General features: G+C 38.1%; 2 protein-coding genes across 2 annotated transcripts; both read right to left on the bottom strand.

The window, feature by feature from the left end:
• Positions 1-386: 386 nt before the first annotated feature.
• Positions 387-3,654, bottom strand: HOXA9 (homeobox A9). The gene is made up of 2 exons (XM_040433583.1): positions 3,042-3,654; positions 387-1,576 (listed from the first exon to the last, which is right to left on the bottom strand). The coding sequence occupies exons 1-2, from the start codon at positions 3,589-3,591 to the stop codon at positions 1,338-1,340; spliced, it is 789 nt and encodes a 262-aa protein (XP_040289517.1). The 5' UTR covers positions 3,592-3,654; the 3' UTR covers positions 387-1,337.
• A 4,521-nt stretch (positions 3,655-8,175) lies between these two features.
• HOXA10 (homeobox A10) lies at positions 8,176-11,336 on the bottom strand. Its single transcript, XM_040432394.1, has 2 exons — positions 10,526-11,336; positions 8,176-9,175 (listed from the first exon to the last, which is right to left on the bottom strand). The coding sequence occupies exons 1-2, from the start codon at positions 11,334-11,336 to the stop codon at positions 8,901-8,903; spliced, it is 1,086 nt and encodes a 361-aa protein (XP_040288328.1). The 3' UTR covers positions 8,176-8,900.
• Positions 11,337-13,803: the final 2,467 nt, after the last annotated feature.

Here is a 13,803-nt window from a genome sequence, read left to right as displayed (position 1 = left end):
AAAATACAGGGGCAAATATAGCAGACCTGTATGTGGAAAAATAAACATTTATTTTGTGCACCACTAGTAATGTTTACCTGAAGTCTTATGAAACCACAAAAAAAAAAAAAAACTCTAGCTACCCCATACATGTGCGTTTGTATGTGTCTGTATATATATATATATATATATATATATATATATATTTATATTTATATTTATATATATAATATACATATAGATATACAGATATATAGATTCACCTACAGATTTCAAATGAAAAATGGTAAGCAATTTTACCAGGAACATAAAAATGCCATATCACAACTAACAAAAAAAATAATTTTATTTTAAAAACAAACAAAAAAAGGATAAATATAATTCCAACACAACAATTTGGTCAACAGGTCATGAGGTAACTATTTCAAATATATAGTAATGTTCTGCATAAATTATTTGTATTGTTTAGAAATAGAAATATAACCAATGTATATCTTTTTTATTTTATTTCCTGTGTATAATTTATTATTCTTAATAAATGCAATTTCAATACAGTGAACAAGAACATAACACAAGCTATAGGTAGTAAAACCTTCACTCACCATATATTTTAATCCACGTATTTGTAGATCCTATAGGAAATCTCCAGGGCTCTAAAATATTTCAGACCTCCCCACCCACCCCAACACACATACACACCTTCCCACCTCCTGCATATTTCCTTGTGGCCTATAAGCCATATATACATCTTTACAATTCAGGACAGATTGTTGGAGACTGTGATTGCCAATAATCCGAGGTCGATTCTTTATCTGGTTGGTTGACTAGATATGGGGATATGGGGATATGGGGGGGGGGGGGGATAATATGAACACTGGAGGCTGGTACTGCAGACCTAGCATTATATTCATTAACCTGAGTTCAGTTTAAGTCCTAGTATTGTACGACATCCAAGCACATAAATCCGGTCACAGCTACAATAAAACACAAGATTCAAGTATAGCAGCAGAGGCTCCCGCTGCCCAGAGAAGACATAATAATTATAATAAACATAATATTAATTAGAATAAAACCTACATTATTAGAGCTAGTCTGTACAGTCAGTATATAGTTGTGCACAATGGTAAGGTAGTTTACTTGAAGAGTAGAGAAAGTAGATTACTTTTATGCCAGCCCACCCCTAATGCCCCTTTGTGTGGTTCATGAAATAATTTAAGAAATGAAGTACCTCTTGGATAGCTCTGGTAAACCAACGCTGTGGTGGTACTTGGTTTGTTAGCATGATATACAGGAGCGAGAGACACATGAGGCCTCAATACAGTAGCATCCCATTGTTTATAGCACCATTTATTCCGTATTTATTCGTCCTTTGATCGATCCTTGTTGATTTTTTTCATTTTCATTCTTCTGTTTTGGAACCAAATTTTAACTTGTCTCTCTGTGAGGTTGAGCAGTCTGGCCACCTCATACCTCCTGTCCCTGGTAAGATACATGTTAAATAAAAATTCCTTCTCAAGTTCCAGTGTTTGGTGCTTGGTGTAGGGACATCTTTTTTTCCTGGTGGATCTTGCATGGAGCCAATTAGCAGCTGGATTATCTGGGGGGGGGGGGGGGAGAAATTTGTTAATGGCTACTACTATACATTTCTTATGCATTAATAAACACATTGCTATTTATGCCCGGTCAGTGCTCTCTAAATAATATATACATCATGAACATATGTACTATTCTATCAATACCTGTACCCTGCATCATCAATCAAAGCAATACAGGTGCCCTAAAATATATGCCCCATGCAACAACACTGCTATCCATGCTTTATATAATATTTTAGTACATAGACAACTATAAATGTCCTAAGCAATGCATGCCCTATATGATGACAAAATCGACTTCTATCAACTCTCTTCAATGTTTTCCCTATACATTCATATATAGACTGCTATAAGTGCCTTGTATAATGCTTGATTTGTGGCCCTAAATATATTTGCTCCTAAGGCCTCACTTGATATGTATACATCAATGAGCAAACTATCACAATGCCCCTCATGCTATATGCTATAGGCATCAGCAGAGATTGCATGCATTCCCCTATACAATCTATCCTATGGGTCAGTCCAAATCCATACATATTTAATGCCCTATACCTATGACTTGGGCCTTAATAAATACAATGCTGTAAATAACCTTATGAAGTGTGTGTGATGCATCAACATATACCTACTGTGAATTCCCTATACATCTACAATAGATGTACTATGCAGGAACACACAGATTTCTAATCATGCCCTAGACAATATATGGGATATGCACAAACACAAATTTCTAATCACGTCCTATATATTATATAGTCTTTGGACAAACACGTGTTTCTAATCATGCCCTATACAATAGATGTACTATGCAGGAACACAGATTTCTAATCATGTCCTATGCAATATAGGGTCAATGCACAAACACAGATTTCTAATCACGTCCTATATAATATATAGTCTTTGCACAAACACATGTTTCTAGCATGCCCTATACAATATATGTACAATGCAGGAACACACAGATTTCTAAGCATGCTCTATGCAATGCATTTTATTTCATATGATATATACGTGGATCAATACATAGACTGCCACTTGGAGTCACTTCCTATGCCTCTACAGATACACTACTATACAATAGAAGGGTCTGCTATTCGACTCCAAATGTCCCTAAAATACAAAACATGTCCCCATACTACAGACCCCTCGGTAATCCTTTGTATTCCCTGCATTTTTGCCTACCACATACATTGCAATTCTCATATTATATAGCAGCCCACGCCCACAGCGTTGTAAAATGCTTCCCTATACCCCCTCAATGCTGAGATGCTTACATGTCTATGCATTGTGGACGGCCATTGCTGTGGCAGCAGCAGTCATACAGTTACATGGCAGGCTACAAACTTTCAATATTGCATTCTGTTATATGACCCCCCCCCATAGCCTGGCATCTTAATCTCCACCACCAGCATCATCAGAAAATCCATGATCCCCTCCACAGCCCATCAATGATTGCAGAAAACTTACTTGGGTCAATAGGAGGTTTTTCCTCATTTGTTATCTTCTCTTCAGTATTGGCAGCATAGGCAGGTTCGTTGCTTTGCTTTTCTCGGTCAGCAGGAGAGCCACAAGCATAATCAGACAAAGACAGAGTGTGGGCATCAAACGTGGTACAGTCCCCCCTCCTGCCTGAGAGAGGCTCAGGTTTAATACCGTAGTGCCTGCTGGAGGATAAGCCTGGGAACGGCAATGATCCGGGCATGGGATCCAGCCAGGACCGCATAAACCTGCCATCTGAGGCTGCTAGGGGTGCCTGGTGGTGCACATAAGGGTGGTACACGCTGGAGACATTATTGGCAGCCTGAGGATGGTGGACTGGATTCCAGGGACTGCTAAACATGGACGACTTAGATTGGAAGCTGCATGGAGTGTACTCAGTGTGCTCAGCTCCCAGGGTAGCTTGTCGTGGTGGCTGGGCTAGGGAGCCAGAAGCAAACCTGGACTGCACCAGCTCCTCACCCTCATGGATCAGGAAGGAGTCCACATAATAATTGCTCAGAGTCCCAGAAGTCGTCATTGCTAGGATGAGGAGCAGGACCTGCTGAAATTATGAAACTGCAGATTTCATGTAACAACTTGGTCCTACAAAGAAGTACAGTCACCTAATAAGTTGCAGGCAGGGACTGGCTTCCTATTGGCTGCCTGGGCCATGTGACTAAGAAGCAGAACAATAAGGAATAAATCAGTCCGCAGGCTATTAATGGCTCACTGTTTTCCAGTCATCATTTTTATAGCAAAGCCATATGTTTTTATGCAAAAGGATATTGAAGTTATACAATATTGTCCTCTTTAATTGTGGCCAAGTCGGATTAAAAGATCCCATTTCCCCCCTTTTCTACCATGGCAGGGACTATTTTACATCATTATTAATCACACAGTAGGATGTAGGTGTTCTCCACACAGTCCTAGATCGAAAGTCATCCATAGACACATAGATATATAGTAAAGGTTTCCTACCTATAGCCTTCAGTGTGCTAGATGGGATTTATTATGTCGCACTTCTGCTGGTTACAAGCAGTTGTTACATTTTACTGTTGTGATTAGAGGGGGGACAGTAATCTGGTATAGATCCAGCCAGGAGCTGCAGTCAAATGCAAATCTCTAATAAGTCTCCATAGTGCTGTTCTAGACACACACAGGCTGCCTGTAAACAGGGCAATCAGCCCTCTGCTCCAGAATGGACAGGCAGCATGCAGATACAGCACATCTTTTATTTTCTCTACTATGTTGTTTAATTAGTTTTTATATATCTGCCTATACAACGCATTGTAATCAGCACAGAGCAATGCACCTCGATGGAAACATGTCCATCTGATATGGAAAAATATAGCTCAGAAAACCTATCGAAGGGTAGGAGCAATTATTACATGTTATTATCGGCATTATTGCTATCATCCAAATAATAATAATAATAATAATAATAATAATAATAATACATTATAGACTAATAAACCAAATAATACTGATAATACCACTAGGACTTTAATACAGGAATATAGGCCGTGTAAAATATTTTTGCTGCAAATATAATTATTATTGTTAGTAGTAGGTAGTAGTGTTGCTGCTTTTGTTGTTATTCTTCCAGCAGATTTCAAATGATACCTGACTGCGACTTTAGTCTTTGTGAGGATCTGGGTGGGAAAGATTTACTGGGTAATCCGGTGCCATAAAATAACGATAATAAAACAGACCACAAGTGAGGGTAGAGAACAGACCCAGGAAGGGAAATTTGGGCGTGGATTCATGGCAGTAATTGTCTCACATGCATGAAGCCTTTATTATAGTTTGTAGAAATGTGGTAAGGTTCATAGATTTAGATGCAGAGCTGTTCTGGTAAAACAGTACAGCAGGGAAATATACAGAGCACAATGTAATGGCGGATGGTTACATTGTTTTGTACTGAGCAGTAAAAGCATTAGATCAAGTCCATTGTTATGAGTCCAGCGTTATGTCTATGTATGTATGTATGTATCTATCTATCTATCTATCTATGTGTCTGTCTATCTATCTACTATTTATCTGTCTATTTCGCTATCTATATCATATATTATATTTGAATATTAGACGATAGATAGATAGATAGACAGATAGATAATAGATAGATAGATAGATAGATAGATAGATAGATAGATAGATAGAGGAGATCCTGTCATCCTGAAAAGATCTATTTTGGGAAAAATGAAATAAAAATACTTTCATAGAGCACAAATCTCCTGTACTGTCCATAACCAGTAATTATACGTCTAGAAACTAAAAAAAAAAAAAAATGCCCCAAAGGTAGGATCAATCTGAAGCTGTTATTAATAGTCTTTAAAGCAAGTTGAGACTCTGTGAAAGGGAAAAATATACCTACATCGATGAGCAATTTATTACTTAGAACAATGTTATTACAGTGTAAATACGAAAAATAATGTAATTGAGGATCTAGGAAGTCAATGGCGGTCATTGGGATAATAGGACATAACCAAGTGGATTAGCTGCATTCTAAGGTATTATAATAATAATATTAATAATAATAATATTATTGTTAATGTCTAATAATCAGTCGTATTTTAGATGTAGAGCAATGTATCTAGTCACCTCTTAAATAGATGTGATAGATTAATTGATAGACAGACAGCTAGATATAGATAGATAGATAGATAGATAGATAGACAGATAGAAAGAAAGAAAATAGATGGACAGATAGGCTTCTCTACCATGTAGGTTTTAAAAATATTAAACAAGAATAATTACAAAAAAATGTAACTGCACTAAGGTTTGCTGAGATTGAAATGTTTATTAATAATAATAATAATAATTATAATAATAATAATAATCTTTACTACAGTGGTAGGGGCAATAGTAGAAGCGGTGGCATTCTCACTATATATATATATACACACACACACACATACGCCTACAGATGAAATTATTTTTATAGCTTTCTTTTGTATTTTGACATCTTATAAATATTTATTTTACAACTAATTTTTTTATTTTTCCAACTATATTTTTTCCAGCTTGACTGTAATACTATACATAATCACTAGAAACCCAGATTGTGTGAATCAGGCATTACCGATTATATATATTTTTTTTATTAGACGCCTAACATATAGCAGTGCATTATCTCCTTTTGCCATTGTCCTGTAGACTGCAACCTGTGGTAGGGGATAATGGCTACAAATGTGCGTGGGGGTGTGATTGGTAAACACAGCCCTGTAATAACATGGCAGATGAGAGCCCCCCAGTCTAGATTGCTGTCTGGTATATTTGAAGAGTAGTCTGCCTTCTCCAGGGTTGTGCTGGTGGGGAGGTTCTCAGGAATGTGAGACTATAGGCTGATTGTAATAATGATCGTAACCTAGGCCTTGTGAGCAGGAAACCATTGCATCCCGCTCACCAGCATTCCTCCCATTAATGTTATACTTTCTATTCCAAATATATATACATATATATATATATATATATATATATATATATATATATTATATGACCATCTACAAATAATAGAAGTGTAGGTATATGCATGTATATTTATATATACATTTATATTTTTTTCCCATGTGGTGAGGCAGTTGGTAAACACCATGTGATGTGTAATTGTTTATGCATAACAAATGCAATATCATAATATCAATCTATTATCATTAAGAATCAACAATCAAAAATCAAACACGCTTCTGATTATACAGGCATTTGCTCTATGTGTACACAATAACAGAAAATGTCATATAATATTCATCTCAGATAAAAATACATAGCAGCCCTATGTTCTAATAGTCAAATTTCCGAATTACCTGGTAGTCCAATGTCAATCTTCGTTCTATACAGATATTAAAAGTTCTTTATTACACAGCACGCCTATATCCTGTGTCCAATATCTCACATGAGTCCCTTCAATCCTGCATATTATGACACATACCACATGTTATGTCCCAGTGCTATATCACATCCATGCTCCATATTGCACATTATGTTCCATATGACATGGCATCTTCTACCTGGGTGACGATATCCACTGATGTAACTAAGGCAGTTCCTTGTTGTCGAGAGAAAGCTGGAGCCCCAACAACATGAAACTACCTAAATCACATTCCAGCTATTTTCTACAAAAAAAAACACCTTATGATCGGAGACCTCCAAGCTTCTAGAAGAGGGTCCGCTATAAAGAAAAAAATCACAGACACGTTGGAAAATGGCACAGCAGCCTGCAAGCCCTGCACCCTGTATATTGCAATATGAGAGGAGACATACAAGAAAGTCATTAAATACAAATAGTAAGCACTGTGGGAACATATGTGGCGATGGTATGATCAGTGTATATGTGTGTGCATATGTGTGTGTATATATATGTGTGTGTATGTGTGTATATATGTGTGTGTGTGTGTGTATCTGTATGACTGTGTATGTGTGTGTATATGTGTGTGTGTGTGTGTGTGTCTCTGTATGACTGTGTATGTGTGTGTGTGTGTGTGTGTGTGTGTGTATCTCTGTATGACTGTGTGTGTATGTGTGTATGTATCTGTGTGTGAGTGTGTACATAGAAGGGATAGATAGCTATGTGGAAATCAATGAATCAAATGCAATGTATGAGTAGAAATTGAAGAAGGACACAAAAGTTGCCATGTGCCAAACAGTAGACTTTAAGATTGGCCTCACCTTGAGGTTTCCTCAGTGTCTCTTTGGCCCACTTGTATGTTATTCCGGATGGAGAAAATAGCTTCTAGTATTTTTAGGTAAAATAAAACCAATCCCATGTCCTCTTGTGAGACTGCTTCCTCTGTCTAGCTGCTCCTTGCCCAACTGAAAGCTCTGCTCTACTCTGCAACACTCCAGATATACTAGCAAGTCATAAAAGTGAACAAAAGCCGACAAAGCTTCCAGCACCATTGCTATATGGCTCAGACAAATTACGACTGTCTAGGTAATATTTAAATGGATTCCTATAGTAATTGCAGGAGGGGGTGTTAGGCAACTTGTGCTGTTGTAAACTTCTTGTGAAGATAAAATAACATGTTTAAAAAAAAAAAGCCACAGAATTAGAAGAAGAAAAAAATACCAAGGATTCATTTTCTTTTATTTGATTCTTCATTGAAAACATACACATGGCCTAGTCGCACACAGCAGCATATGATCTGGATAGTAATGGGCATGTGTCCATGGATCAAGAAGAACGTTGGCCTTTTAATAATAATAGACATTTACACATATTTGCATCTATAAAGTTCATTTAAAGCATGTAAATTCACAGTATATCAGAGGAATGAGGCGCTCCCCCACCTCAAGGCTCGTGTCCTGTATGGTGACAGCAGTAGGAAGGAGAACATTAGACCTACTAGCCATGGACCATGTGCTTTTCTGCTCTTTCTACCCAAACTCAAAGACTACATTCAAGAAATCATCTGAGTCCTGCAAATGTTCTCATGTGCCTTCATGACTTTATTGAGGAAAGAAATAGTTCCCTTTTCCTGGAGGAATAAGGAACATTTAATTCTACCCAATAAAATGTGAGAACTGGTGTTTTAGTGCCTCATCCACCTTTTCTTTGATCAACATAAAATGCAATGCCGGATGTAAGACAAAGGGAGGAACAGGACAGTAAATGTACAAGGAAATAAATGCGGAACCGCCATAAAAAATTATCTCAGTCTAAAAAAATAATAAAAAATAATAATAATAATTAATATAATAATAAAAAAAGCTCTTAAGACGTGTGCAAGTATGGCTTTAACCCGGAAGGCAGGGCGGATGAAGGACATACTGGTCATAATGTACAGCTCTGGCAATCCATTCAGGTGACTGGAGGAGAAGAAGAGTACTGGTTCTCCATGAAGGAGCTCATCAAGAGAAGTTGAAGTTGGCTGTGAGCTCCCGAATTCGGTTTTCCCGGTTCATTTTCTTCAGCTTCATCCTGCGGTTCTGGAACCAGATCTTGACCTGCCTGTCTGAGAGGTGGACGCTGCGGCTGATCTCTAGGCGACGCTCTCGAGTCAGGTACATGTTGAAGAGAAACTCCTTCTCCAGCTCCAGGGTCTGGTGCTTGGTGTAGGGACATCTTTTCTTTCTGCCGCTCTTTGCTGTTAACCAGTTGGCACAATTTTCACCTTTTGAGTTCCCTGAACAAAAAAAAAATCATAAATCAATAGGTAAAATAAAGTAATAAAAAATAGTATTCAAGTATTCTTTATTATCTAGTTATCTACAAAAAAAAAGCTGAAACAAAATCGCAGCACTCTGTCTCTCCTCTTTTATCCCCCTTTACCATAAACCCAGGATCAATTTCTGGCAATCTATCTATCTTATATCTATATATCAATCTAAATCTATATTTCTATGTATCTGTCTCAATCTATCCGTCTGTCTATGTCTATCAATATATTACATGTGTATAAATATTTAGTACAAAGTGTATTCATATTCACATAGCAGTTATGTATACACAATGAACTTTAAAGGTGGACAGTTTAACTTTAATTTAATTTAATTTAGATAGAAACACACACATATATATATATATATATATATATATATATATATATTAATAACTATATCTATATATATATTATATGGGATACATTATTGCAATTTTTCTGATTAGATACTATTAGTATAGGAAACTTCTTAAGCAGAGTCCTGTATGATTGGTTGTTGCTCCTATAGCATTAGCTGGTACTGTTACCATAGCATATATCTGTATACTGGGTGCTTAATATAAATTATAACCTACATCTCTCTCTCATATATATATATACAGCTGCCTCTCCCCTTCTTCTTTTATTTGTATAGACAAATGTTTAGCATGCCTATATCCATTTAGGTCTAATGGTTGTAAAGTGGCCATAGTGATCGGTGCTGTACATTTGAGCACCAGGCAACACAATTAGTATAGCAAACTGCATATGCAAAGCCCTGTATGGTTGGTTGTTGCTGCTATCCTACTAGCTAATACTGTTACCATGGCATATGTCTGTATACTGAGTGCATAATATACATTATACGTATATCTATCTATATATCTATCTTATTCTCTCTCTCTCTCTCTATATAGTCATCTATAATTTCTTTTGGATACAGCTGCCTCCCCCTTCTTTCATCATTTGTATAGATAGATAAATGAATGTTTAGCATGCCTAGGTACCCAGCACACAGGCCATAGTCATGGTGCAGGGCTGTGCTATGCACATGTGAGCACCAGGCAGCCCCTGACATGCACTTCCCACACATGCACCTGGGCCATTCCCTGTCATATTCTACATGGCAGCCTGTCCTGGCGCCTGTAATGGGCCCTATAAATAAGTGTTATTTTATAGGAGCTTCCTGCTTCCTGCAGGACAAAGCACAGAGGAGCAGCATGTGGTGTAAAGTTGAGAATGGACATGATGTTTATGACAGACTGACGCCCAATTATGAGATAGTTCAAAGGCTGCTGGTAAAGAGGAGCAGCCTGAGTGTGAGTGCCCGCTCACCTCGAGGTTCTTTCTCCGGGGAGTGCTTGCTGCTGTCAGAAGGAGCCGGAGAAGAGTCCTCAGCTCCGGATGAAGACATGTGAGGCTCCTCGTCTGCTCCGAGCTGGGCGGCGGCACCAGGGAGCTTGGCAGGGGGCGACTCCTCGCTGTCTTTCCTGGCATTCTCTGCGGGCATGGAGGGCAAGGACAGGGGCTGCTCAAAGCGAGCGGGGGGCTGGGGTGCAAATGGGGGAACAGCAATGTGACCGGCACCGTACCCCTTGGATGAGCCATAAGCCTGGGAGAGGCGGAAGTACCCTGGCACTGGAACAGAGCTGGTACTATGAGCAGGGCTAGCCTCAGGGTTAACCCTTTGGAAAGTGGCTGATAAGTCAGTCGCAGAAGAAGTCTTATTACATTTGTCCGTGTCATAGAGGCAATAGGAGTTCTCCTCCTTGATATTCTGTGCGAAGGAGCAAGCGGTGGCAGCCTGGCTTTCAGATTGCTCCACTCTGCAGGACCTGGGGGCTTCTAGCCAGAGCTCCATCCCTGAAGCATAGCCTTGAGAAGTGGGGGCTGGGTTACTGGGGGGGACAGCTTCATTTCTTTTGCTCAAAACGGGGAAAAGTCCACAGCTCTGCAGCCCATAAGACACCTCGGAAGCCTGGGGCAGGTAGACCCCTGTGCCCTGGTAGTAGCCCCCAGCTTCTGCTCCTCTGCCAGCGCTGATTAAGGAGTCCACCAAGAAGGAGTTCGCAGCCGGGCTCTCTGAGCATGACATTGTTGTGGGGTAATTTGGCGAAGAGAGCAGATATTCCTTTCTGGCTGACATTTCTTGTGCAAAACATGCTGAATATGATTAGAGATAGCCCTGCACCACTGCAAATGCATGCAGCCAATGACAGCTCAAGCCCAGCCATCAACCCCTCCCAGATCACTTTCGTATGCAAAGGTTCATCTGAGCTCGACCTCGATACATATACATGCACACACACAAGTATATATATATATATATATATATTCTCCATTTTGCATTCATTATTTTTTGCAAGTTGCACATTTACAATCGTAATATCAATTAAAAACTTACATTAAATTTTTTTTTTATTTTTTTTTTACAAGTCTTGCTATCCAGTAGAAGTTGCTGTTTTTTTGGGGAGGTTTAGAGATGACATTTTATTATGTGAGGAGGTCATTGTTTTATATTTATTTATTTTCATTATTTTTTATTTTGGAAGCCGTGTATTTTCAAAACATACACATCATCCAGATGTAAAGCGTGTGATGAAAAATAATAATAAAAACAATGAAAGCATGTGATCTGTTGTATTATGAAAGGGGTTACTGACCCTAATTCAGGGGTGTGAAATAAAATCTAGGATTTGGTCAAATCACTGATGCCACAAAAACGTTACATTACATCTAATAACTATGTAACTAGATGTGAAATAAATGAACAGTAACACAAAGCGACGAACTGCTCTAATGAAATACATAAAAGAAATCCCCTCTTGGCGCAGAAAGGTTTTATATTTTTAGCAGCAGGCATTAAACCATAAGTGAATTGTTTGTGGCTGTTTATGGTGCTATATACACCCTCTGTACTTTGCTGGTATACAGCCTATTTGTTGTGATGTCCTAATATCCTTGAGTTAGCAGAATTAAATGACTGAGTGAATGGTGTTTACAGGTTTGTGCTGGAATTTTGTCAATGGTCCCATATTGTGCCTATTTTATTTATAGAGATGATTAGATAAAATATTGCTGTATGTAAGCCTCACCGGTGGAGTTGAATGTGGTGTGCAAAGTCAGAGGAATCAGAAGGTTTATTAGTTGATTTAGTATGTAAATCAGTGCAGCATTTTAACCATCCCCAGAGCACTTACCCTTGGCTTTCAGACGTGGTGTAGACTACACCAGAGCAGGACCCAGGCTGCCTCTACAAGCACAAGGAAAATATCTGCTTCTTAAACTCTGGGCTACATTTTTATTAGCCTCCACTTGTGGCTTTCTTCTGGGAAGGGCATATGAAACAAGCAGAGTTCAGATGTTTCTGTAAGAATGGGAAGCCTAGGGGCCCTCTCCAAGGTCTGTGCACTGCTGGACGCTCACTGCATATAAGAAACTTCCCTCCTTATTGCACCCCAGTAAAACACTTTATTTCTTCTTGTAAAATCTTTCCCTATAACAGCAGTGAAACCACTCATTATATATGCATGCAGCCTTCTGTAATGCACACTCAGCATTGTGTGAAAACATGGAATTCATATATATCAGCAATGCTAACCTAAACTGGCTTCTGTAAAATATCCATACTCTATAGGGAGCAGGGACCCTGCAATAATACATTACATAAAAATAACACGTACAAAGACAATGATGATGGCTAAATAGGAGGGCGTTGAAAACAACAATAGTAAACTTAGTGGCAGTAGCAATACTAATAAAGAGAATAAATATTTCCAAAATATACATAGATGCAGATGAATTCACAAGTCCTGGACTGATTATGTATTTATCTATGTAGTAACACAGTACATAGTATTCTGGGACAGCACACCAGGAGTGCATAATAGTTTTATGATACCCTGATACATCAATGGGGGTTTATAAAAAGATAAAAAGAACAGAAAAAGAAAAAAGAAAGAAAGAATGCTTAGGTTAAAGAAATATTAAATACAAATAATTATACATGTTACACCTGGTTTATGTTTAGACCTATACTGCAGAGTGTTGAGGGTGTATTATTATTTTTATTATTACTGTTATGTATTTTAATTACTGTTATTTTATTATTAGTAGTAGTAGAGTTAGTAGTAGTAGTAATTGTAGTAGTAATAATATTAGTTGTAGTAGTAGTACTTGTAGGAGTAGGAATAGTACTAGTTGCAGTAGAGGTAATAGTAGAGGTAGTAGTAGTAGTAGTAGTAGTAGTAGTAGTAGAAGTAGCAGTAGAAGTAGTAGTAGTAGTAGTAGTAAAAGTAGTAGCAGTAGCAGTGGTAGTAATAGTACTTGTAGAAGTAGTACTAGTGGCAGTACAGGTAGTAGTAATAGAAGTAATAGTAGTAGTAGTAATAGTGTAGGTTGGACAGTAGCAATCACAATAATAAAACATTTTAGTTCATTTTTCATCTGCATACATATGTATGTATTATTTTTATTTATTTATTTGTGTTGAATATTTTTTGTCCCAAAGGGCTATTTGAGGAGCAGTCACTGTCACATGATGTCTCAATGGGCACATCCAATGGCCGGTGTGTCGTGTTGTGTTGTGTGGAGGGGCAGGTTCCTGCCACAAT

This window comes from Bufo bufo, chromosome 5 (assembly GCF_905171765.1).
Source record: "Bufo bufo chromosome 5, aBufBuf1.1, whole genome shotgun sequence".
NCBI classification, from domain to species: Eukaryota; Metazoa; Chordata; class Amphibia; order Anura; family Bufonidae; genus Bufo; species Bufo bufo.
Note: the sequence above shows the minus strand (reverse complement) of the source record. Positions and strands in the feature narration are given on the sequence as shown.